Source organism: Macaca mulatta, chromosome 1 (genome assembly GCF_049350105.2).
Source record: "Macaca mulatta isolate MMU2019108-1 chromosome 1, T2T-MMU8v2.0, whole genome shotgun sequence".
NCBI lineage: Eukaryota > Metazoa > Chordata > Mammalia > Primates > Cercopithecidae > Macaca > Macaca mulatta.
In genome coordinates, this window is record NC_133406.1 from 188,890,321 (window position 1) to 188,913,865 (window position 23,545).

At 37.5% G+C, this 23,545-nt stretch overlaps 1 protein-coding gene across 50 annotated transcripts in view; it reads right to left on the bottom strand.

Moving 5' to 3' along the window:
* OSBPL9 (oxysterol binding protein like 9) overlaps positions 1–23,545 on the bottom strand; it is a 167,436-nt gene that overhangs the window by 9,481 nt on the left and 134,410 nt on the right. For all 50 annotated transcript variants that reach the window (XM_015139705.3, XM_015139695.3, XM_077957303.1 and 47 more), the window contains 6 exons: positions 19,065–19,155; positions 17,858–17,962; positions 13,796–13,955; positions 6,947–7,059; positions 6,410–6,528; positions 2,168–2,253 (listed from right to left, as the gene is read on the bottom strand). In XM_015139705.3, coding sequence (XP_014995191.1) covers positions 2,168–2,253; positions 6,410–6,528; positions 6,947–7,059; positions 13,796–13,955; positions 17,858–17,962; positions 19,065–19,155 — 674 coding nt within the window. The remainder of the gene's footprint in view (positions 1–2,167; positions 2,254–6,409; positions 6,529–6,946; positions 7,060–13,795; positions 13,956–17,857; positions 17,963–19,064; positions 19,156–23,545) is intronic.

Sequence of the window (23,545 nt, forward strand, 5' to 3'; positions counted from 1 at the left end):
ACTTACCCCCGAGGCAAACACTGCTTCTGGTTTCTAGTATCATAGATTAAGTCCATGTAAGTGCATTGCTTAATTGTCAAATAATTGGAGATTTTCTCTATGTTATCAATTACTAATTTAATTCATGGGTGTAGAATATACACCTTGTATGATTCCAATTATTTTAAATTTATTGACTTCCCTGTATATGTTCTATCTTGATGAACATTTCACATGCACCTAGAAAAGACTATGTGTTATACAATTGTTAGGCAGTGTTTGGAAAGGCCAATTGGGTCAAGTTGATTTGATAATGCTGTTTAAATCTTCTATAGCCTTCCTGATTTTTTGGGAGGGGCAGGGAGGTGGTGAAGGCAGAGGCTACTTGCTTCATCAGACACTGAGGGATGAATTTGTGGACTTGGCTATTTCTCTTTTTAGTCAATTTTTGTTGCTGCATGTATTTTAAAGCTGTGTTATTAGGTACATATATATTTAGTGGTATTATTTATTCTTGATAAATAGATGCTTTTATCATTACAAAATATTCCTATTTGTCTCTAATAATATTTCTTGTCTTAAAAGTCTCCTTTGATACTTATACAGCTACACCAGTTTTGCTATGCTTAGTGTTTTGCATAGATATCACTGTCCATCCTTTTACTTTTAACCAGCACCTTTAAAGTTTCTCTCCTGAAAATATCATATAGATAAATCCTGCTTTTTAAATCCAGTCTGACATTAAATGGAATGTGTATTCTATTTACATTTAGTATAACTGTTGATATAGTTGGGATTAACTCTACCATCTTGATAGGTTTTCTACATGTCCCCTTTGTTCCCTGTTCTTTCTCCTTTTCTCCTTTCTTAGAATTAATGGAGTATTTGTACGATTCCGTTTATTGGCTTTTGAACTGTACTTTTTTTTTTTTTTTTTAAGACAGTGTCTTGCTCTGTCACCCAAGCTGTAATGGTGTGATTATAGCTCACTGCAGCCTCAAATTCCTGGGACTGCATGACCCTCCTTGTCTTAGCCTCCCAAGTAGCTGGAACTACAGGTGCACACCACCATGCCTGGCTTATTATTATTATTAAAAAAAAATTTTTTTTTGTAGGGACAGGGTTGTGCTATGTTGCCAAGGCTGGTCTCAAACTCCTAGCTTCAAGCACTCCTTCTACTTTGGCCTCTCAAAGTGCTGGGATTACAGGCATGAGCCACTGTACTTGGCTTGTAAATAGTTCTGGGGGCCTCAAAATTTAAATTCTCACACATAAAAACTACCCTTAAATCTCAAATCTATACCCAATGAACAACTGGTATGTTCCATTTTTACTTACACATGTTACTAATAAATGCTTAAATTTTACTTCTTAAATTATCTGTTAAACAGTGCCATATTTATTTAAATTTCTGCCTTTTGGGAATTGGTTATTCTTTTAAATGTTCATCAAGAAAAAAATATATATATTTATCAATGTCAGCCAATGTATCCACCCAGCAAGACACTTCAGTGATATGTATCTGGCTTCAGTAAACCACAGTCTGAGACTAAGGAATGCAGAGAAGACGAACTAACAACATTCCCTATTACAAAAAAATTTCCTGCTACCAGAGAAAGGCAATGTGAACTCACCTCCTTGTAAATCAATTTCACCTTTACGTTACTTCTATCTCATACATATATGCATATATAATATTGCAAACTCTATATTTAAAATGTATAAATCATCTATAATTTGGATGCTATATTGTAAGCTCGAGGGCAGGCACTGACTTTTCCTTTCTCCAACTCATAAGAAAGTGCATAGCAAACAACGGGTGCTTTAGAAAGGTTTGCTGAACTCAGAAAATTAAACTTCATTAAGATATAGTACAAATAATTTGACAGTGATTGCCAGTGCCTGGATTAAATACACTTATACCATTGGCCTTGTAAATATTGGCTACCTATTAATGGGCTCTTGAGAATTTTTTAAAGTGTTAAACTTGGTTGCCTAACAACATCACCACCATATAACTTAAGCAAACAGATAGGCATCCAGTGTAAACACATTATTCAATACCACAGAATACCCAGAAATGTTTGAAAGGTGACAAGGAATCAATCTATCCTGCAAAAAAAAAAAAGGCAGAAAGCTGCTGAGTAACATCTGTAAAAGTTGGAAACTACCATGTACAGTCAAATACCTCACAAACAGGTCCGGATGTGCAAAAAAGTCTGCATACATTTCTAAAAGAGATCTTCTTTCAAGAATAAACGTTGGAAGAACTACCTGAAAAACATACACATTTGACCCTTGAAGATCAAATTTCTCTTCAGATAAACAGATTAAAAAAAAAAAAAAGAAAACAAAACAAAACACCACCTCATTCAAATCATGGTAACATCCACCACATATTGCCCAGGCATGCTCCAAAAACTTATTCTCAACCTGTCAGATTCAGAAATGACCATTAAACTGCCCAGCAGATCAAAAACAGAGAAGGGGTTTTGAATGTTCAAATGTCACTTCCTCTGTGCAACTTCCTTTTTCTCCCTAAGTATAGTAACAGCAACAAACTACTCAACAAACTCACTCAGAGGAATCCTTTGATGCCTCCTATCTGCTGGACATTACATATACATTATTTTATTATTTGTATATTACATACACATTATCTCACAGTAGCCCTATGATGAAGAAATTATTAGCCCAATGATGAACAAATCATTACAGTGAAGAAATACGAAGCTCAGAGGCTGAGAGATTTTCTCATTGTCCTATTATTAATGTGGAATTCAAAACTGGATCTGAGTTTGGGGTGTGTGTGCACTTTCCTCTCTACTGCTGTTGCTCTATCATCATTAGACAAGTGTATAGGAAATATATGATGAGCACCTACAATCCAAGAATTAAGTTTTTATTCACACTTGTGCTGTCACTACTATTTACACAGTAAGACACTTTTAAATGAGCAATTAAAGGAATAAACAAAAGGAAGAAGAGAATACAGACTGGGAACCGACAAACTGGAATATGGGAAGACATGAGAAAGATGAGGATTAACCAATAAAAAAAGAGAAGAATTTCATTAGAGAATGGGAATGGAAGAAGAGTTTTTGAAATGAGTATCAGATTATCAATTACTCATTACGAAGTAGAACACCCCAGAGTGAGCAAAAATTTCTTTACATTTAGTAGTAACTACATATCCACCACATTCAAGGTCCTGTGTTAAAAGCTATGGTGGAGGCTGGGCACAGTGGCTTGTGCCTATAATCCCAGCACTTTGGAAGGCTAATGTGGGTGGATCACCTGAAGTCAGGAGTCTGAGACCAGCCTGGCCAACACAGTGAAACCCCATCTCTACTAAAAATACAAAAATTAGCTGAGTGTGGTGGTGCACGACTGTAGTCCCAGCTACTTGGGAGGCTGAGGCAGGAGAATCGCTTGAACCCAGGAGGCGGAGGTTGCTGTAAGCCAAGATTGCACCACTATACTCTAGCCTTGGTGACAGAGCAAGACTCCATCTCTAAATAAATAAATAAATAAGTAGCACTCCAGCCTGGGCAACAGAGCAAGACTTCGTCTCTAAATAAATAAATAAATGCAAGCAAGCTATGGTGGAGACAAAGGTTAAGTATGAGAGAATAACAAGAGCATTTAAACTGCAGGTGGAATGTGACTAACATCATACAAGAAATATCCTAAGCACTTTGGAAGTTCAGTTCAAGGAAAGATCATGTTCTGTTTGGTGGACCAGAATTAGGGCAGAGCTTGGAAACAATTTATTGAGGTGGCACTAGAGAATAAAGCCTAGAGAAGAGGAAGGCTGTGATAAAAGAACAAGACATGGAGACGAGAGAAGAAAAAAAAAAAAAAGACAAGGAAAGGCTAGGAAAAGGGGTGTGACAGGGATTCATCAGTGAACCAGTGTGGCTGGACATATAATGAAAATATAAAGTGGGCTGATGAACACAAGCTTGGAAAGGGACACTAAGACTCTTAACACTTAGAATCTCTATCATCAGACTCTCAGCATTTAAATTTTAGGTAAACATTTTTCTTCCACAGAACACGTAAATTCATAATCCAAATAGGGTTAGATTAGCAGGTAAGCTTATATGCTGACTTAGTACAATTTCTTACCACTTTAGATAACACAGAAATTATAAACCATCGAGAAAAAATGCTGAAGAAGAAAACGAGTAAATACCTTCAATGTATAAACAGCTCTTACAACTCAAGATGAAGATCACTACTCCAGGAGATAAATGGACAAAGGGACTGAACAGCCAAAAAACATTTTTAAAAAGTTTAATTTCACATGTAATTGAAGAAAACATAAATATTTTTTTCTTCTACTTAGGATTTTTCTGAGAACTCTTATTTAACAGATTTTCTTCAATATTTGTAGTGCTATACTGATAAATGCTATTAAGTCAAACTGCTGTAACAGTGATGAAGAGAGCTGGGTTTAGTTGTCTTCAACCTGGGTTCAAGCACTTGTTTAGCCTCTTCTTAGCTGTGAGGAAGCCCTGAAAAATTAACTCAGTTTCTCTAAGTACCTGAAAAGAAGATAATTACATGTGCTGCTTATATGTTAGGATTGTTTTAAAGACTAAGTGAGGTTAAATGGGATGTGACTGTGTAGTATTTTTTAAAACTACAACGTATTTGGAAAACAAACTCTTTTCATAAAGTATCTGAAGTGAGAAAACATTCTTTAAAAAGACATAAACTTAAGGCATTATTGTAATAATACTTTAGAATGCATAAAAGGAACCAAGATTTCAGAATCTGTTGGCAATCACAGCCATTTGTGCCAATACAAATTTTGAAAATGACTTATTTTAAACACATTCAGCAAAAAATAATTATAATAGTCATAAAATAAACTTTTAGCAGCTATGGACTCAAATATGGATTATTTGGCAGAGAAAATTATGTGAGGCAAGAATTACAAACTTGATTGTGGCAAACACATCCGGTTGCCTCTCCACATCCATGCTTCACCCCCAAGAACTCTGATTCAGTTCAGGTTCAGCTATGGGCTGCCATGGCCCTCTCCCACGTCTCAAGGGGTGAATGTAGATTCATTTAAACCAAATGCCAGTGGCAGGTTTAGGCATGAGCATATGCCTGATACTGGCCAATGAGATTCAATAGGAAGCTTAACGAGCCACTTCTGGAAAAGAATGTCCTTCCTAATAACAACAACAACAACAACAAAAAGGCAGCAGCTGTGCAATCTAATGATTACTGAAGCAATTCTGGGGACAAACTCCTGCAAATATTCTTCTGCCTAGAACATTCCTAGTAAGTGTGCTGGGCTCCAAAATAAATGTTGTCCTTGTGTTTCTGTTCTCACTTAGATTAGGGGTAAAAGGTTTTATTATAGACACTTATTTGAAGGTATTATGAATTAGTCTTTTTCTTAATGGCCCTCTAAATCCAAAACAAAAAGGAGTTCACTACTGACGAAGACTATAGCACTGGAGTTGATTTCGCCCTAACAAAAGTGAGAACCCTAAATTTAATCAACTCCCAAAGCTCGGCAGAACAATAATAAATATGAAAGCTACTAAAGTTCAAGCCTTCAAGACAAAGGCGGTAGTGGAAAGATTACAGGTTTTAAAATCATGGAGCAGATTAGAATCTCAGTCTGCCACTTAATATGACTTAACATGACTCAGCCACATTATTTCACCTCTGAGTTTTAGTTTCCTGATGAAGTTAACAGTAACGCCTACTCTGCGGAACTGTGGTGAGAATTAAGTGAAAGGAGGGGATTTCTGGCACAGTGGCAGGAATATACAAAGGCAACCATATACTAGTCTCCTAATTCAAGCGTGCATTCTATTGAGAGCTCCAAGTTTAAAATCAAAGTCAAATCCAGACTATGGTAATTGTGCATGACTCAGTATGTGTCATTTTGCATGCCTGTAATCCCAGCTACCAAGGAGACTGAGGCAGGAGAATCGCTTGAACCTGGGAGATGGAGGTCACAAATATGTCACAATTTTACATTCACAATCTCTTCCAATCCTTACAACCCTCTGAAACAGGTTACTATGTGTCCAATTTGCATAGAGAACCCTGAAGTCCACAGAGGAAGAAACAGAAGAAGAAACTCACTGAAGCCCGTGCGTGGTTTGATAATAGTAGAGGTAGAACGAAAACACAGATCCTCTGACCCTAAGATTAGAACTCTACCAAGTCTTAATCCATAGAACTCATACACACTGTTCTCTATGAAATTATCCTAGCTTGACTTATTTCATCATTTACAAAATTTTGTTTACTTATCCACATGTATATTAAATCACAAGAAGACACAAGTATAAACAAAAATTATGTCATTTTACTACATTTGCAGGCACACTCACCACACAATCACTGAGAATCCATACATACTCACACAGACTTACAGCAAATTTGGTCTTACCTTAGTAAGATCCATTCCAAGCCTAACCTGTGACAAAAGATGCATGATAACACTTTTGTGCTCCTCCACAGACCCTGCCTCCGCATCATCATCTCTGTCATCATGTGAATCGAAAAGGTCTAAAATAAAGCACATCTTATTAGAATGGTGCTAAATTGGGCCAATCTGTGCTGATACTAGAATTACAATTTTTTTTTTTTTTGAGATGGGGTCTCACTCTGTCGCCCAGACTGGAGTGCAATGGCATGATCTCGGCTCACTGCAAACCTCCGTCTCCCAGGTTCAAGCGATTCTCCTGCCTCAGCCTCCTTGGTAGCTGGGATTACAGGCACGCGCCACTACACCCAGCTAATTTTTTGTATATTTTGAGTACAGACAGGGTTTCACCATGTTGGTCGGGCTGGTCTTAAACTCCGGACCTCAAGTGATCCGCCCACCTCGGTCTCCCAAAGTGCTGGGATTATAGACATGAGCCACCACGCCCGGCTACAAATATTTTTAAAGAAAAAAAAAGTTAAATTATCAAAGGTCACTCACCAGCATCACTTGTTCCATTGGACATGGAAGAATTAAGTGATTCTGTGGTATCTGGGCGTTTCAGACTATTTCCCGAGCTGCTGTGTGTCAGGACCGAGGCAGATCCAGAAGAACTAAAAAAACATTAATCACCTTATTTAAGCTAAAGAAAGCAATTTAGAATCATAGTAAGCTAGACTCTTACAGTTAACTGGTTACATGCATGCATATACACGCTTTCAAATTCTCTTGATGACAAGGTCTCTTGTCTTATCCTTTATGCATAGGGCATGCTCAACAAAGCCATGTTGATAGTCAAGACCCAGAGGTCATCAAAAATTAGTGAAATCTTTGCCTCTGCATTTAAGTTTAAAACTACAGTTCATTTTCTGATTTTGTTACTGGATATAAATCTAAATGTGTCACAATTCTTGGCAACAATTCCAGAAACTCAAAAACGGCAAGTCTCAGAAATATGCCTTGTCTTTATGTTTGAGATCCTTTGATAAAGGCCCACATTGGTATTAACATTCTTCCTAATCATTAAAAAATTGTACTTAAAATTAGAAAATAAAAAAGCATCTTATTTATGCAAGTAAATTTATGCTAACTGGCTTTTATGAGCCAGTTAACAGGTCTAAAGAAAGACTGTTCTATTATTAATAGATTATCATACCTGTGATCATATTTTACCCACGGAAGTAAGAGAGTGTGTGTGTGTGTTTGTGTGTGTGCGCACACATATTTATATTTTTCTTAAGAGATAAGGTCTCCCTATGTTGCCCAGGATGGACGTGAACTCCTGACCTCAAGTGATCTTCCCACCTCAGCCACCCAAGTCACTGGGTTTACAGGTGTAAGCCACCACACCCAGTTGGTATTTGTATATAAATAAAGGAAAAATTAAAAAGGCACATAATTTACTTATTAAATGTAAAAATTGAAATCAAATTTCTCACACTGTAGATATTTATAAAACAGTACACATATAACAGTCGTATCACAACTCTACAGGTGTGAAAGCATGTTATGTATTCTTTTTTTTTTTTTTTTTTTTTTTTGAGACAGAGTCTCACGCTGTTGCCCAGGCTGGAGTGCAGTGGCGCGATCTCGGCTCACTGCAAGCTCCGCCTCCCGGGTTCACGCCATTCTCCTGCCTCAGCCTCCTGAGTAGCTGGGACTACAGGGGCCCGCCACCGCGCCCGGCTAATTTTTTGTATTTTTAGTAGAGACGGGGTTTCACTGTGGTCTCGATCTCCTGACCTTGTGATCCGCCCACCTCGGCCTCCCAAAGTGCTGGGATTACAGGCTTGAGCCACCGCGCCCGGCCGCATGTTATGTATTCTAATCTAATCATAGTTTGCCCTTGTTACCTTCTTTTGCTTTTTTTAAATTAATAAACTTTATTTTTAGAGCAGTTTTAGGTTCACGGCAAAACTGAACAGAAAGTACAGACAGCATGCATATACTCCCTGTCCCTACACATGCAAACCTCCCTCACGATCAACATCCCATACCAGAGAGGTATGTTTCTTACAACCAATGAGCCTACATTGACACATCATTATCACTCAAAGTCTACAGTTTATATTAGGGTTCACTCTTGGAGTTGCCTGTTCTGTGGGTTTTGATAAATATATAACAACATGTATCCATCACTGTATCACACAGAATAGTTTCACTGCTCTAAAAATCCTCTGGGCTCTGCCTGTATTAGAATGCTAGAATATTAGGATATTCTAAAATTAGAATATATTATGTATTCTAATTTGTCCTGGTTACTTACCTATTTTTCAAAATTCCTTGAGTAACTAAGTATTACTTCTTTGATAATTTAGTAGTATAGATCATAAGGTACTATGACTAATGTCCGCCTCACCAGTTTTGAGAGGCAGTGGAAAATATGTCTAAAAGACGTAGGTAAGAGAAATCAAATAATCATTAAATGACAGAACTGGGGTCAAGCATGGTGGCTCACGCCTGTAATTCCAACACTTTGGGAGGCCAAGGCGGGAGGATCACTTGATCCCAGGAGTTTGAGTCTAGCCTAACATGGTGAGACCCTATCTCTACAAAAAATAAAAAAATTAGGCTGGGTGTGGTGGCTCAGGCTTGTAATCCCAGCACTTTGAAAAGCCAAGGTGGGCAGATCACTTGAGGTGAGGAGTTCAAGACCAGCCTCATTAACATGGTGAAGCCCCATCTCTACTAAAAATACAAAAAATTAGCCGAGCATGGTGGCATGTGTATGTAGTCCCAGCTACTTGGGAGACTGAGAAATGAGAATCGTTTGAACCTGGGAGGTGGAGGTTGCAATGAGCTGAGATCATACCTCTGCACTCCAGCTCCAGCTTGGGCGACAGAGTGAGATTCTGTCTCAAAAAAAGAAAAAAAAAAATAGCTGGGCATGGTGGTGAGTGCATGTGGTTCCAGCTACTGGGGAGTCTCATGGGGGAGGATCACTTGAGTCCATGAGGTTGAGGCTATAGTGAGCTGTGTTTGTGCCAATGCACTCTAGCCTGAGTGATAGAGTGAGACCCTCTGTCTCAAAGAAGAAAAAAAAAAAAGCATGAAAGTTATCTTTAAAATGTTTTGTGCCTCTGTGATGTATCTCAAAATAGAGTCAATCTTTTAAATCAATTGACCTAAAAACCCCAAATGCTATAATATATGAATCTTATTTTAGATGCAATTCCAAAGGTCCTATTTATGCTGTGTTTTTTCTCCTTACCCATGGTTAGAAACCATGTCTGGGCCAAGTGAAATACTCAATAAGACTGTAAATGGAAAAAAAATGGGATAAATTTTTAGCCATTTCATAGTTTACCTTGTTCAGAACAAATGATATAAAGAAAACAGTTAAAAACAACATCTATGTATACAGGAAAGTTTTATCTTCAATGGGCTAATTGTCTAGAATTTATGTATAAAATCATAAAGTATGCAAAAACACTTTAAAGCTATGAATTACAATATCAATTTATTGAGTACCTTATATGTGCCATACACAGTATGTCTATATCTACATTACGACCCTAAAATAAACACAATGACGCTCATAATACACAGATGCTCAGAGGTTCAATGACAGGCCTGAAGTCATACAGCTGGTGAGTAGTGGAGCCATTTCAAACACTTCTGGCTCCAAAGTACATGTTCTTTCCAACATGTACTTTTATCTAATTTATAAATGCGTAAGCTACACTGCTCAGTGACATAGTTACACAGAAGCTATCACTAGTATAGGTCTTTAGAAAAAGAACAGTGAAAGGACTTAAGCTTTCAAGTTCTCTTCCTTCAGAAAGAAAAAAACAAACAAAAAATAGTAAAAAGAAATTTGACCTCAGAGTTAGAAAATTAGCAGTAGCAGCTGAAGACCAGCAGGTGTCACAAGCTCGAAAACCTACAGACGCCAGGCAGAGAATACGTGGACAGGACCAAGACATAAGATAATACGGAACTGGGGAGCCAGCATACCCAACCTGAAAGGATCTTAAAGCCTTGTTAAAACAAAACAAAAAACAAGTCAACAGAACACTGTGCTGCCCAAATAAAACATCTTCAGCCTTTACTGGTTTGGGCTTCTAGATTAGGGTATACAAACAAGGAAGAATGAAATTGAGGGAGAAAAGGAACACAGAGTGGGTTAGTTGGACATAAAAACTTCACACTGGACCCGTTCAAAGAGATGTTAATGAACTATGTGTTTATTATGGGACAGGGTACTGGGAAAGCACAGAAGGAACCTTAACAGCAGGAACAGAAGGAGCCCATGAGCCTGTGCATGACTTTGTAGACCTGCCTATTACAGGTACAACAAGTGTTTTAAATGTTTTGATTTCATAGAAATTTTGGGAGAATCCCTTATACCGGGTCCAGAGAGTGTCTATCAGTGATGTTACCAAGAGCTAACCACATATTATCAAGTTTTTACTGAATATAGTCATATGCTTTTAAAGGATGGATAGATGAGTGATTTATTAGCAAGTGATAGTCAATTGAACTTTGTTTAGAACAACAGCTAATGTATTGTCTTTAGGCTGGGCACAGTGGCTCATGCCTGTGATCCCAGCACTTTGGGAGGCCAAGGCGGGCGGACAGCCTGAGGTCAGGAGTTCGAGACCAGCCTGGCCAACATGGCAAAACCCCGTTTCTACTAAAAGTATAAAAATTAGATCGGCATGGTGGGCACCTGTAATCCCAGCTACTCAGGAGGCTGAGGCAGGAGAACCGCTTGAACCTAGGAGGCGGAGGTTGCAGTGAGCCGAGATCACACCATTGCACTCCAGCCTGGGTTACAAAAGCAAAACTCTGTCTCAAAAAAAAAAAAAAAAAAAAAAAAAAAGGCTGGGTGCGGTGGCTCATGCGTGTAATCCCAGCACTTTGGGAGGGTGAGGTGGGCAGATCATGAGGTCAGGAGATCGAGACCATCCTGGCTTACACAGTGAAACCCTGTCTCTACTAAAAATACAAAAATTAGCCAGGCGTGGTGGCGGGCACCTGTAGTCCCAGCTACTCGGGAGGTTGAGGCAGGAGAATGGCATGAACCCGGGAGGCGGAGCTTGCAGTGAGCTGAGATTGCGCCACTGCACTGCAGCCTGGGTGACAGAGCAAGACTCTGTCTCAAAAAAATAAATACATAAATAAAAACTCTTTAATTCTCTTTTAAATACAATAATGATTGAACCCTTCATAAATTAATAATAACCTGTCATTTTGGAATTTTCTTCCAAATGCTTATTTTCTTTTAATCCCATTATTATAAAAACGTTTTTCCAAAATTAAATTTCTATTGGCAAACTGCTAATAATGGTTTCTTAATAGTTTATGTTTTAACATTCAAAATGAAGAAAAGTAATCAATAAGCTAAACTAAGCTCTTTCTGCTATACTGGTCTTCTTTAGTTGTAGACTTAAACCTCCCTTCCACGTCTTAACCATATATATTCACCTAGACCACATATATTTCACTTTTTCCCACATTCAACAGCTGAACTGATCATAAGTCAAAAAACTTCATGAAGCAATAGTCATTTTCCATATATGTGCTAACATTTTGAGCAGTTATGATACAGTCATAATACAAATGCTGTATTTCTCAATTCATGTGCATGCTTAAGAGAACTAGAGTCTTAATGCAACATTTCTTATTTAAAGAAACCAGCATTCAAGGCCTAAGGACTGGCTGAAGGTAATTAGCTTGCAAATTCACATTTAATTATTTCCAAATTTGTACTGTCTTAAAAAGCAAAAACCCTAGCTATAATAACAGTACCAGCCTCTGAGAAAGCAGAATTAGAAATAATTCCCAACAAAAACTAAACCAACTATTAATATATCTACAACAAACACAAGTAAAATGAAAGTATATCAGTAATTCTACTTTTTTTCTTTTTTTATGACGGAGTCTCACTCTTGTCACCCAGGCTGGAATGCAGCAGCCCAATCTCGGCTCACTGCAACCTACACCTCCTGGGTTCAAGCGATTCTCCCATCTCAGCCTCCCGAGTAGCTGGGACAACAGGCATGTGCCACCACACTTGGCTAATTTTTGTATTGTTTTAGAGACAAGGTTTTACCATGTTGCCCAAGCTGGTCTCAAACTCCTGGGCTCAACTGATCCTCCCGCCTCATCCTCCCAGATTGCTGAGATTAGAGGCATAAGCCATCACACCCGGCTCCCGAAACTTCTTTTTGTTGTTGTTTGGAGACAGACTCTCTTGCTCTGTCATGCAGGCTGGAGTGCAGTGGTGTGATCTCAGCTCACTGCAACCTCCACTTCCCATGTTCAATCTATTCTCCTGCCTCAGCCTCCTGAGTAGCTGGGATTTATAGGCATGCACCACCATGCCTGGCTTTTTTTTTTTTTTTTTTGTATTTTTAGTAGAGACAGGGTTTCACCATGTTGGTCAGGCTGGTCTTGAACTCCTGACCTCGTGATCCACCCGCCTTGGCTTCCCAAAGTGCTGGGATTACAGGCATGAGCCACCACACCCGGCCTCCCTGAACGTTTTTAAATAAAATTAGTGCCTTAAAGCCAGCGCAGAGAGACAAATTTGAGGTGGACTTATGTTTCCCTGTAAGTAGACTTGCAATAAAAAGCAAAAAGGTTTTTTTCCTCAAAAACCTGGGACTTAGTCATGGCTTCTAGTGCATTGGGCAGCAAGTCCCTTTTGCTCCATAACACTGTAGGAAATAAATTTCTGTTGTTTATAAGCTACCTAAATCACTGTCTTTTGTTATGGCAGCTTAAAGGGACTAAGAAACCATACCATGTATTCCATTAGATTATAAATGTCTGCCTATTCCCCCAAAAGTTCCCTGTGGGCAGGGCCTGGGTCTCTGTAATCTCGTTATCAACCTAGCATGGTACCTGGCTGATAGGTATTGAATATTTCCACTCTAATTAAAAAAAAAAAAAAAAAGTAATAGAAACCTCTTATTCGTATAATGCTTCATAGCTTATTCACTCTCATTGGACCCTCTCCTAATGTTTGTACTGCAGAAATGGCCAAGATTCAACTAATAACACTGGCATATTACTAGAGGTGACGCTATTTATTCCATTTGGAGTAACTTAGGATTAAAATCAAAACTCTCACAGAATTGGCTTTGCTCAACAAGCCAACTAAAAACAAGTTGTCCATACAACTATTATATATCAATAAAAAAACTGATATTATATATCAATAACATAAAAAAAATATATTGATATACAGATATCAATATATCTATTAAAAAGGTTGCGCTTTTAATTTTCCCAAATAATAACTGATGAGGCAAGTCTGTCATTAACACTAGTCTCAAAATCAAATTAGATTTTTAAAAATAAGGAGGATCATTTAAATACATATTCTGTTCATCTACTTACTCTATTAAGCGCTTTGGGGATGAGCCACTTTGATGGAATTCATCGGCATCATAAAATTCATCTTCACTGCTGGAGTAAGAGAACTCTGGGACTGTATTTGGAGACAAGTTCACATGGCTTGGAGAAGTGAGACTGCTACTTGGTGGTGAATGGCCACTGCCTAGGAAGTTAAAAGGGTTTTAGAGAAAAATGTTGCTGATAGAGAAGAGACTAGGGAGATGGAGTCAAAGCAGACTTTTCTAAAATCAAGAAAGAGTTTGGTTAAGTTTGTAAAAGCTGCTACACTATTTATAAAGAAAATCAACATTTAAACTCCACACAGAAAATGGCAAATCATGATATAAAATGAGGACACAGCCTTTTAAATAAATGAAACAAAAAGCTATGTCCCCATTCTATAAAGATTATCATTAATACTAGGAAGGGGGCCCTTCTGATTATATGAGTTGTGGAGTTGCAAGTACCACAACAGATACGATTACCAATGGGATGCCAGGGCTCTTATTTTACACTGCAGATCCAGATACCTAAAAATGCAGCAGTGAGCCGCTGGGAATGCAAAATGCAAAGAATATTAAGACCACATAAACATTAAAATATTGCAGGATATCACATTCCTATCACTCAGTATTTTCTGGCAATCACATGGAAAATGCACACACCATCCAAATTCCTCTCTTTTTTCCACCAAGTCAGGGGTCAGAGGTGGAGATAAAAATAGAGGGCTACTACGACAAGAATGCAGAAAATGAAAAGATTCTGAAGAACATTTTTCTATTCCTAAACAATCTAACTAAAGAAATGGAAATTAATGAAGACCCAGAGAAAGAAGACTGCCATCTAATCTCTGAGATGATCATCTGGTACCTTGTCTAGTAGTAAAGCAAGAACAGAAAAGTATCAAACCAGTCAACAAATGGAGTATTAAGATCAATTTAACTTACTGAGCATTTAAGGGCTGTCAGGCAATTTATGCTAATCTACAGATGTCTAGTGAAGACTAAAGTTTTTTAAGACACTGATGGCAATTTGAAAGCCAGGGCCACAGTTCTGGAAGAAATTGAAGACAGCAATAAAAACGAATCCAGGCTAGGCACAATGGCTCATGCCTGTAATTCCAGCACTTTGGGAGGACCAGATGGGAGGACTGCTTGAGGCCAGGAGTTCAAGACCAGCCTGGGCAACAAAGTGAGAGCCTCGTCTCTTAAAAAAACAAATAAATAAATTAGCTGGGCATGGTGGCATGTGCCTGTGGTCCCAGCTACACGAGAGATTGAGGCAGGATCACTTGATCTGAGGAGGCTGAGGCTGCAGTGAGTTGTGTTTCTGCTGTTGCAGTCCAGCCTGGGTAAACAGAGTGAGACCTTGTCTCAAAAAAAAAAAAAAAAAAAAAAAAAAAAGAATCCAGAGTCACAGATTTTTTGCCCATTCCTGTATCTATGGTTCAATAGTTATGAAAAAGAGCACATGGGTTTGCCACATTTAGTCATCACATTCACAAAGGTATTTTAAAACGATAACATAAAAAGTTTAACCCCAAAAGGTAATGCTTATTTTGGAAATTCCAAAGGTAGCTCACCTTATTAGTAAATAACTTTATATTCTTTTTATTACCGAACAGAAAAAATAAGAGAGAAAAGCAGCTTTTTCTTACTGGAATTAAAAAAAAATTGACCAAGAATTGCAAATGATTAAGTAGCATGCAAATATTCCAGGTGATCACACAAGTGAAAATGTTACCTAAGAAGAAAATAAGTTTGAGTGGGAACTGCAAACAAAAGATCTAAGATTTACTTAGCAGAGTAAACATTTTATCTTATTCCTTTATTTCTTTTTTGTATTAGCAAGAAGGGAAAGAAAAGTGGAGAAAATGAAGTTAGGATGAAAAATCAAGTAAGATATAAACCACAGAAATTTAATTTTAAAATTTTCTTTTAATCTATCTACTCTAAAGTGTTACATTTTTGAAATATCTTCAACTGAAATAGTTTCAGAAGATTATCTTCTGGAAATAATTTTTACTAAAATTAATGTACATAAGAAGAGCTTCTCACTTTTTCAAAGTCTGTTGCTAGTTTTATGTATTTCCAAACAGAAAAATTTTAGAAATTTGGCTGTTTCAAAATTCTGACATAAAAATACAAATGACAACAAACAAGTACTATTTTTTTAAATGAAGAAGAGGTGACACAGCTCAGGAAATACAGAAGTCAGCCAAAATATTTCAATTTCATTATTCAAATTGCTTATCAGCCTTTTCCCAAGAGCTTCAAGTAAGGGAGCTACTTTTTTTTCTTTCAAAATTCAAAGGCACCTGTCCATGCTGTTAAATAGTAAAGATCAAAGTAATAGCATCAGTACTTTTACTAATTCAAATTTTTAAAATCACACATTTTAAAATCACAATTTTTAAAATTCATTATTACATAGGAAAAATCCTATCCAGGAAAAAAATCTGAGGATGAACAAAAGCGGCTTATCTCCCACTTCTTCAAGAGTGGTTTTGGTTTTAGTTTCCAGGTTTAACAGTGTGAAAAGTGCTAGATGCATCCTTGAGTTCTGTTTTACAAGTTATTCAACATGTATTTAATTAATTTTAAAACAAGAATAAATCTAGTATCTAACACTGATAGTATCCCTGTAAAACAGAGAAAAAATAAAGACCATAAGCTTAAACGAATTAAGAAAACGCAGGCTGGGCGCGGTGGCTCACACCTGTAATCCCAGCACTTTGGGAGGTCAAGGCGGATAGATCACCTGAGGTCAGGAGTTCGAGACCAGCCTGGCCAACATAGTGAAATGCCGTCTCTACCAAAAATACAAAAACTGGTGGGGGTGTGGTGGCGCACGCCTTTGATCCCAGCTACTCAGGAGGCTGAGGCAGGAGAATCGCTTGAACCTGAGGAGTGGAGGGTGCAGTGAGTCGAGATGGTGCCACTGGACTCCAGCCTGGACGACAGAGTGAGACTCCATCTCAAAAACAAAAAAACAAAACAAACAAAAAAAAATGCAAATTAAAATGAAGTATCTTTTTTCTGACTATAAAACTGACAAAAAGGTGAAAGATTGATAAATGTTTTCTAAAAAAATACACATATGACAAAGGTGCTGTACAAGGATATCACTGAAGTATTGTTTATAGTGGAAGAACACTGGAAAAAATTTAAATGTCCATCAGTGGAAAAAACAAGCAATACCTGCCTAGGCAGCTGTAAAAAGAATGCTGTAGACCTAATTTTACAAACATGGAAAGTGCCCTAAGTGTTCTTTGTTAAAGGAAAAATGCAAGTTACAGAAACACATTACCTAACTTAGGTTTAAACAAAAACAATAAAAATACACAACATTAAGTGTAAATTCACATACACGTATGCAAATTACTGGGGGGAGAGTAAAGAAGACTTTCCGTTTTTATTCTGTGCACTTCTGTGTCAGCTTCATAATAAGAAAGTATGCAAGTCTAGCTGGAGTAAATTTTTCAGAAAGTCAACATAGATCACCAAATAAATGTTAAGGTAAAAAACAAAACTGTAATATTTTATTTTATTTAAATTATTATTATTCCAGGTATGGTGTCTCATGCGTGTATAATCCTAGCACACTGGGAGGCTGAGGCAGGAAGACTGCTTGAGCCCAAGAGTTTGAGACCAGCCTGAGCAACATAGGAAGACTCCTCTCAAAAACCAAAAAATCAGCCAAGTGTGGTGGTGTGTGCCTGTGGTCCCAGCTACTTGGGAGACTGAGGCCTGGGAGGTCAAAACTACAGTGAACCCTGATCGTATCACTGCAATCCAGCCTGAGTGACAGAGTGAGACCCTGTCTCAAAAATAAAAATTAAAAAATTTTAAAAATAAATAAATAATACTTACTTACTGAAGCTTTTCTTTCAAACACAGAGCTAACCACTTCGTGTGTGGAACTGTAATGTTAAAACTAAGTTATCTCCAACAGAAATATACAACACATTTCTTCAACTTTCCCCCCTCCTCATCAGAGATCACAAACAAACCTCAAATGTTAATAAAGAGTTACAAGAAATAAAGAAATTATGCATATCTGTACCTGTACTATTTGGTGTAGGAGTCTGATGATGTCCCAAGGTAGCCAACACAGGTCCAACTGGGAGGGAAGATGGACGCTGCTCTGACTTACACAACTGAACAGGTTCTAGGAGATTTGAACATATAAAATAAGGTACAGAAACAGCCAAACATACATTCTATTGACTGTAATTGTCTGGGATTCAAAATCCGAAAGGTGAGTAATTTTTGAAACTCTAGTTCATTAAGTCTAGTTCCATGCTACTCCTTCCTTTTGACTTCCTAGCCTCTTAAACTCGATGATAGGCTACAGAGTACTAAGATACTAGGCAGGATATCAAAAGACCAGCCACAGTAGGCCAATACTGCAGCATAACTACGCTGTAAAACCAACAAATGATTCTGATGACGATGTGTTTCTGAGCCTCAAACGACATAAAATCAGAAGTGGAGTACAGTACCTCCCCCTCTTTAGCCCCAAGAGGTAGCTTAAGCTAATTCACTTAAGGAGTAAAAACTCACAAAAGGATTTCACACACTTACTAGTATTTTTAAAAAGCATTTTCCCTTTTATAGTACAATTTCTGACTTCACTATGCCATCATTGAAAACATAGAAATGTTGGATACAACAAAAAGGCAAAAGGAATCAGTCAGCGTAGCTAGGTATTGGCCCTGAGCCCTTCTTTGCCAGTTTTAAAAAAATTGCATTTATTGCTCCATACCAAAAAACAAACAAACAAAACAAACAAAAAATCACACCCAGATGTCATGTGATCAGTAGGCATCATAAATTTCCTTCTTCACTTTCTCATTATCTTAAAATCTACCATGAACATACCATTTGTGTTGTTCAGAGCTACACAGAATACCCCAAAACGGAACATCCCTGGGTTATCCTGAATAAGGTATAGTACTTTTTCCTTGCTAGCCACGAATTCTGAGTCATAGAATTCTGTCCTACCAGTGAATCCAAATCTTAGTAACCACGTTTGTTTTCTATCTCACTTTGAATACCAAAACCACTCTCATCACACTTCAGTAAAGCCCCAATATCAAAACACTATCATCTTTTTCCAGTTCACTTTTGGCTGTATTATTTTTTGAGTCCTTTTATTTATTAAAAACAAGGAAAACCAAAAATAAACAGTAATAGCTAAGACTGCTATGACAGCCACACAAATTATTTTTTTCTCATTAATGAATCTATGAAACACTTTCCCCAATTACCTGGAGGTAACACAGTCTGGGAAGGCATTGTGCTGATCACAGGTTCCAAAGGACTCGGTTGATATATTGCATCTACAGGATTAATAGTACTCTAAGATAAAGAAACACAGTATAGTTATTTTTAATTAAATGTTCTCATGCTACCCTCCCAAATGCCCACATTTATGACTGCAAAATCCTGAGGGTAGCTATACAGATATGTTGATCAAAATGAAAAGAGGAAATGAAACACCTATACAGAAGTGTAAGAGTTTCTTAAAGCATAGTAAGGAAAGAAAATGAATGAATCTCTGTCACAGAAGAAGGTAAAGCTAAATGGAAAAACTGAGGAGTTATAAAATGGTGTGGGGAGATTTCAGGAAGTCAAAACCACCTCTCAATTCAATTCAGTGTTTCTCAATTTCTTAATTCACCACAAATATTGTTTCTCTGTTTCTTTCACTTTTGGTGAGTTACACCAAATGTCCAAGTAATGTACCTGCACCACTAGGATCTCATCTTTCATCCCATACTGCTGCCATCACACAGTACAGTCACTCCTCAGGTACCCAAGGGGGACTGGTTCCAAGCGCCCCCTGAGGATACCAAAATCAACAGATAATCAAGTCCCTGATATAATATGGTGTATTTGCATGCAACCTACATATACCCTCCCATATAAGTTAAATCATCTCTAAATTACTTATGACACCTAATATTATGTAAGTATTATATAAGTCACCATTATATTGTATTGTTTAGGAAATAATGACAAGGAAAACAGTATATACATATTCAGCAAAGAGGTACTTTTTTTTTCCCTCAAACAGTTTTAATCCACGGTTGGTTGAATCCACAGATGCAGAAGGCCGACTGTGTGTCTAGTTTTATGGTCACTAAAGAGAAAGAGATGTATCTTCTAATTGGGGAGTGTAGAGAAGAGGGCTTGCTTTCTGAGGATTCAGAAGAGAGGGAGAAAAAAATTCAGACATGTAGTTAATTTTAGAGGGGAGAAAAGTCCAGGATTCTCTGATTCTAAGTCAAGAAATTATTCTGACAGCACGAAGGCATTTTAAAAAGAAAACTCCGTAACTTACTGATAGGGTTGGGGGGTGGGTGTATACATGTTAAACCAAGGTCTTTGCCACAGCAAAGTTTACATTTACCATTTAGAAGACTAAACTGGGCAAACTCAAGAAATAAAAATGTAAGTTCTTTAGCTTCAATTGATCTGGAAAACTGAACTTCACATATATATTAAGTAGTGCTTATAACAGAAGATACTAAAACGGAAATATAACAGAAAGATTTTGCCAACGAATAAGCCCAAAAAAGCAGTTGTAAAAACTTAAAATCACCTAATAATAGAAACTGAGGTAATGGTAAAGTTTTTGTAGCATTCTCATGTAATGTCTAAGTTAAAAAAAATTTTTCCAGGCCATATGAAAAACAAACACACACATTGTTTTCAGAACTGTTAAACGAAAAATATTTAAAACCAAAAAAACCCAGCCCTCTTTCTGCATGAATATCTAAAACTCATTAAATAAGGTCTCTTCAATCAAGTGACTTGAACACAAGAATTCTGATTCTTGTCACTACAATAGTTTATCTGCCATAAATACTTTAACTGAAAAATGAAGGACACTTAGAGAAAATACCCCCAAAACAATCAGTAATAATTAAAAAAAAAACCAAAAAACAAAAAACTAAGAAACTGAAGTGGGGAATGTTTTGAAGCACTGAGAAAAGCAAAGAAACAGAGACCTGGAGTTTTTAATTTCTTAGAATCCTTAAGTCTCTGATCCTCTATGGGCCTCAGTTTCCCAGTCTGCAAAATAGTCTGTTTTATATGGGCGCTAAAGGCTTTCTGGTTATTACTTTGATTCTATTTTCAGATAGCAGACCAAGCCATAATAACTAAACAAGTATCTCAACAAACCTGGAGCTGTTCCTAAAATAAATTCCTTGTTTACACAGCACTTTTCTTGAAAATAACTCCAAATGCTTTACAAAGACAAAATTCCACCATTAACGCTTTGATATATAGGAGTAAGAATATGTCACACCTCCTTACCCCTCCCACTGAAGGGAATAAGAAATAAAATAACTTTGGAACAAGGGACCAGAATTATCTTTTGGATGTAATCTTTTATTTTCCAGATGAAATGTTCTTACAATTAGGCTGGTCAACCAAAGAAAACACTTAAAAACTTTTTGCACTGTTAAACAAAAATTATGGGAGGCTACTGCTTTGGATTGAACTCTTGTACTAGGGCCCAACAGATTAGACCAAACCAAAATGGAGTCACTCTTGCTAAATGCCGTATCATAAAACTCTAAGGAAGCAAGTGGATCCCAAAATAGACCAGTTTTTTTTTCTGAAAATAGGAGATTCCAGTCTACCTGAGTCAGTGTAATATGGAAATGCTCTCTGTTTTAACCCTTAAAAGTAATCTGATGTTATCAGCATTTTTTCCTGTTACAGTTCTCATCTTACAAAACCCACTGTTTGCCATTGCCCAGTGGGACCTCTCATTCTATTTTGTAGAATGGAGGCTGACCCAATCCATGCATCTTGAATAAAAGCCAATTCGATCTATGATTCAATCTGTTGTAATTTTGTCTTTTGACAGCATGTATATTAAAAGTACTTGATCTTTTTGTTATTGTTGTTTTTCATAGGAAAAATAACGATGCTACACTTATCCCCAGTCCTTGGTCAGTCAACTTCAGGCTAAAATATGTCACATTACATTCTACAACTTGCTTTAAAAATAAATGTGCAGAGCTTGAAAAGCAAAAATACTACTACTCAGCCCTCATCTGTTGTGACATTAATGAAACCCATGTAATACAATGTATTGTACATACACATACATGTATGTATAGCTAATATTTATTGAATACTATGTGTTTGTTCTGTACCTTACAACATGCTTCTATGGTAGAACCTTTCAGTTTTCTTTACAGGAAAAGACATTAAGACTCAGAAAGGTTAAGTAATTTGCCAAGGTCACAGGTAGTGAGTGGCGGGGCTGTTTTATTTGAATCCAAGCAGCCTGCCTCTAAGGCCTATTCCATGAACAGTTCCTCTATTTTTTCAAAATAAAAATTCTTAAGGAAAATATGCTCTAGTCCCTGGGCAAATGATTCAAAGATATTTTTCTATTAGTTTAAATTTTCTATGAGCATGAACTTTCTATATGTTTTTCATTGCAAATTATCAAGTGTTTTTGGTATGTTTTATAAAATCCTGCCTCTTTTATTCAATATAATATAACTAATTTGGCTTTGAGGGAAAAGAGATAAAAATAACAGCCAACAAGGTTTTCCTCTGGAGTCTTTGGGGACCATATAATGCTAGACAATACATAGAGTCCTTTCCCAGGAGGCTAACAATCTTCAACAGTATCTCAGGAAGAAATATTTCACTTTGTATTACATTTATATCATACAACTGTATTATATCACCACGGATCATACTTTGAACTGACAAAAATTCTGATGTATTTAATTCAAATTCCAAACATGTTTGTTTTACTCCTGCTTTCTTTTTTTTTTTTTTTTTTTTTTGAGACGGAGTCTGGCTCTGTCACCCAGGCTGGAGTGCAGTGGCGCGATCTCGGCTTACTGCAAGCTCTGCGTCCTGGGTTCCCGCCATTCTCCTGCCTCAGCCTCCCGAGTAGCTGGGACTACAGGCGCCCGCCACCGCGCCCGGCTAATTTTTTGTATTTTTAGTAGAGACGGGGTTTCACCGTGGTCTCGATCTCCTGACTTTGTGATCCGCCCGCCTCGGCCTCCCAAAGTGCTGGGATTACAGGCGTGAGCCACTGCGCCCGGCCTTTACTCCTGCTTTCTTAAGAAATATGCAGGCCGGGCGCGGTGGCTCAAGCCTGTAATCCCAGCACTTTGGGAGGCCGAGACGGGCGGATCACGAGGTCAGGAGATCGAGACCATCCTGGCTAACATGGTGAAACCCCGTCTCTACTAAAAAATACAAAAAAAACTAGCCGGGCGAGGTGGTGGGCACCTGTAGTCCCAGTTACTCAGGAGGCTGAGGCAGGAGAATGGCGTGAACCCGGGAGGTGGAGCTTGCAGTGAGCCGAGATCCGGCCACTGCACTCCATCCTAGGTGACAGAGCAAGACTCCGTCTCAAAAAAAAAAAAAAAAAATGAAATATGCAAACACAGATTTAACTTAAAATTGTTTTAAAACCAAATATAAAGATAACATACTCATCCTTTCAAGTACAATCATGAGATGTTTTTGAAAATTTACAGAATGTTTTTCCAGATCTCAGACAAGCTGGCGTTTTTAAGTCTAGGACAAAAAAAAAAAAAAAAAAAAAAGGCTGCCTCCTGCTTCAGGAATACAGACTGAACAGAGGTCACTCAGTTACCATAAAACTAGGGTAATCACAAACCACAAACCTTCAAACTCTTTTATTTCCAGCTGGGAAATACTAACAATACAATTTTCTTCCTTCTTTTTAGAGGGG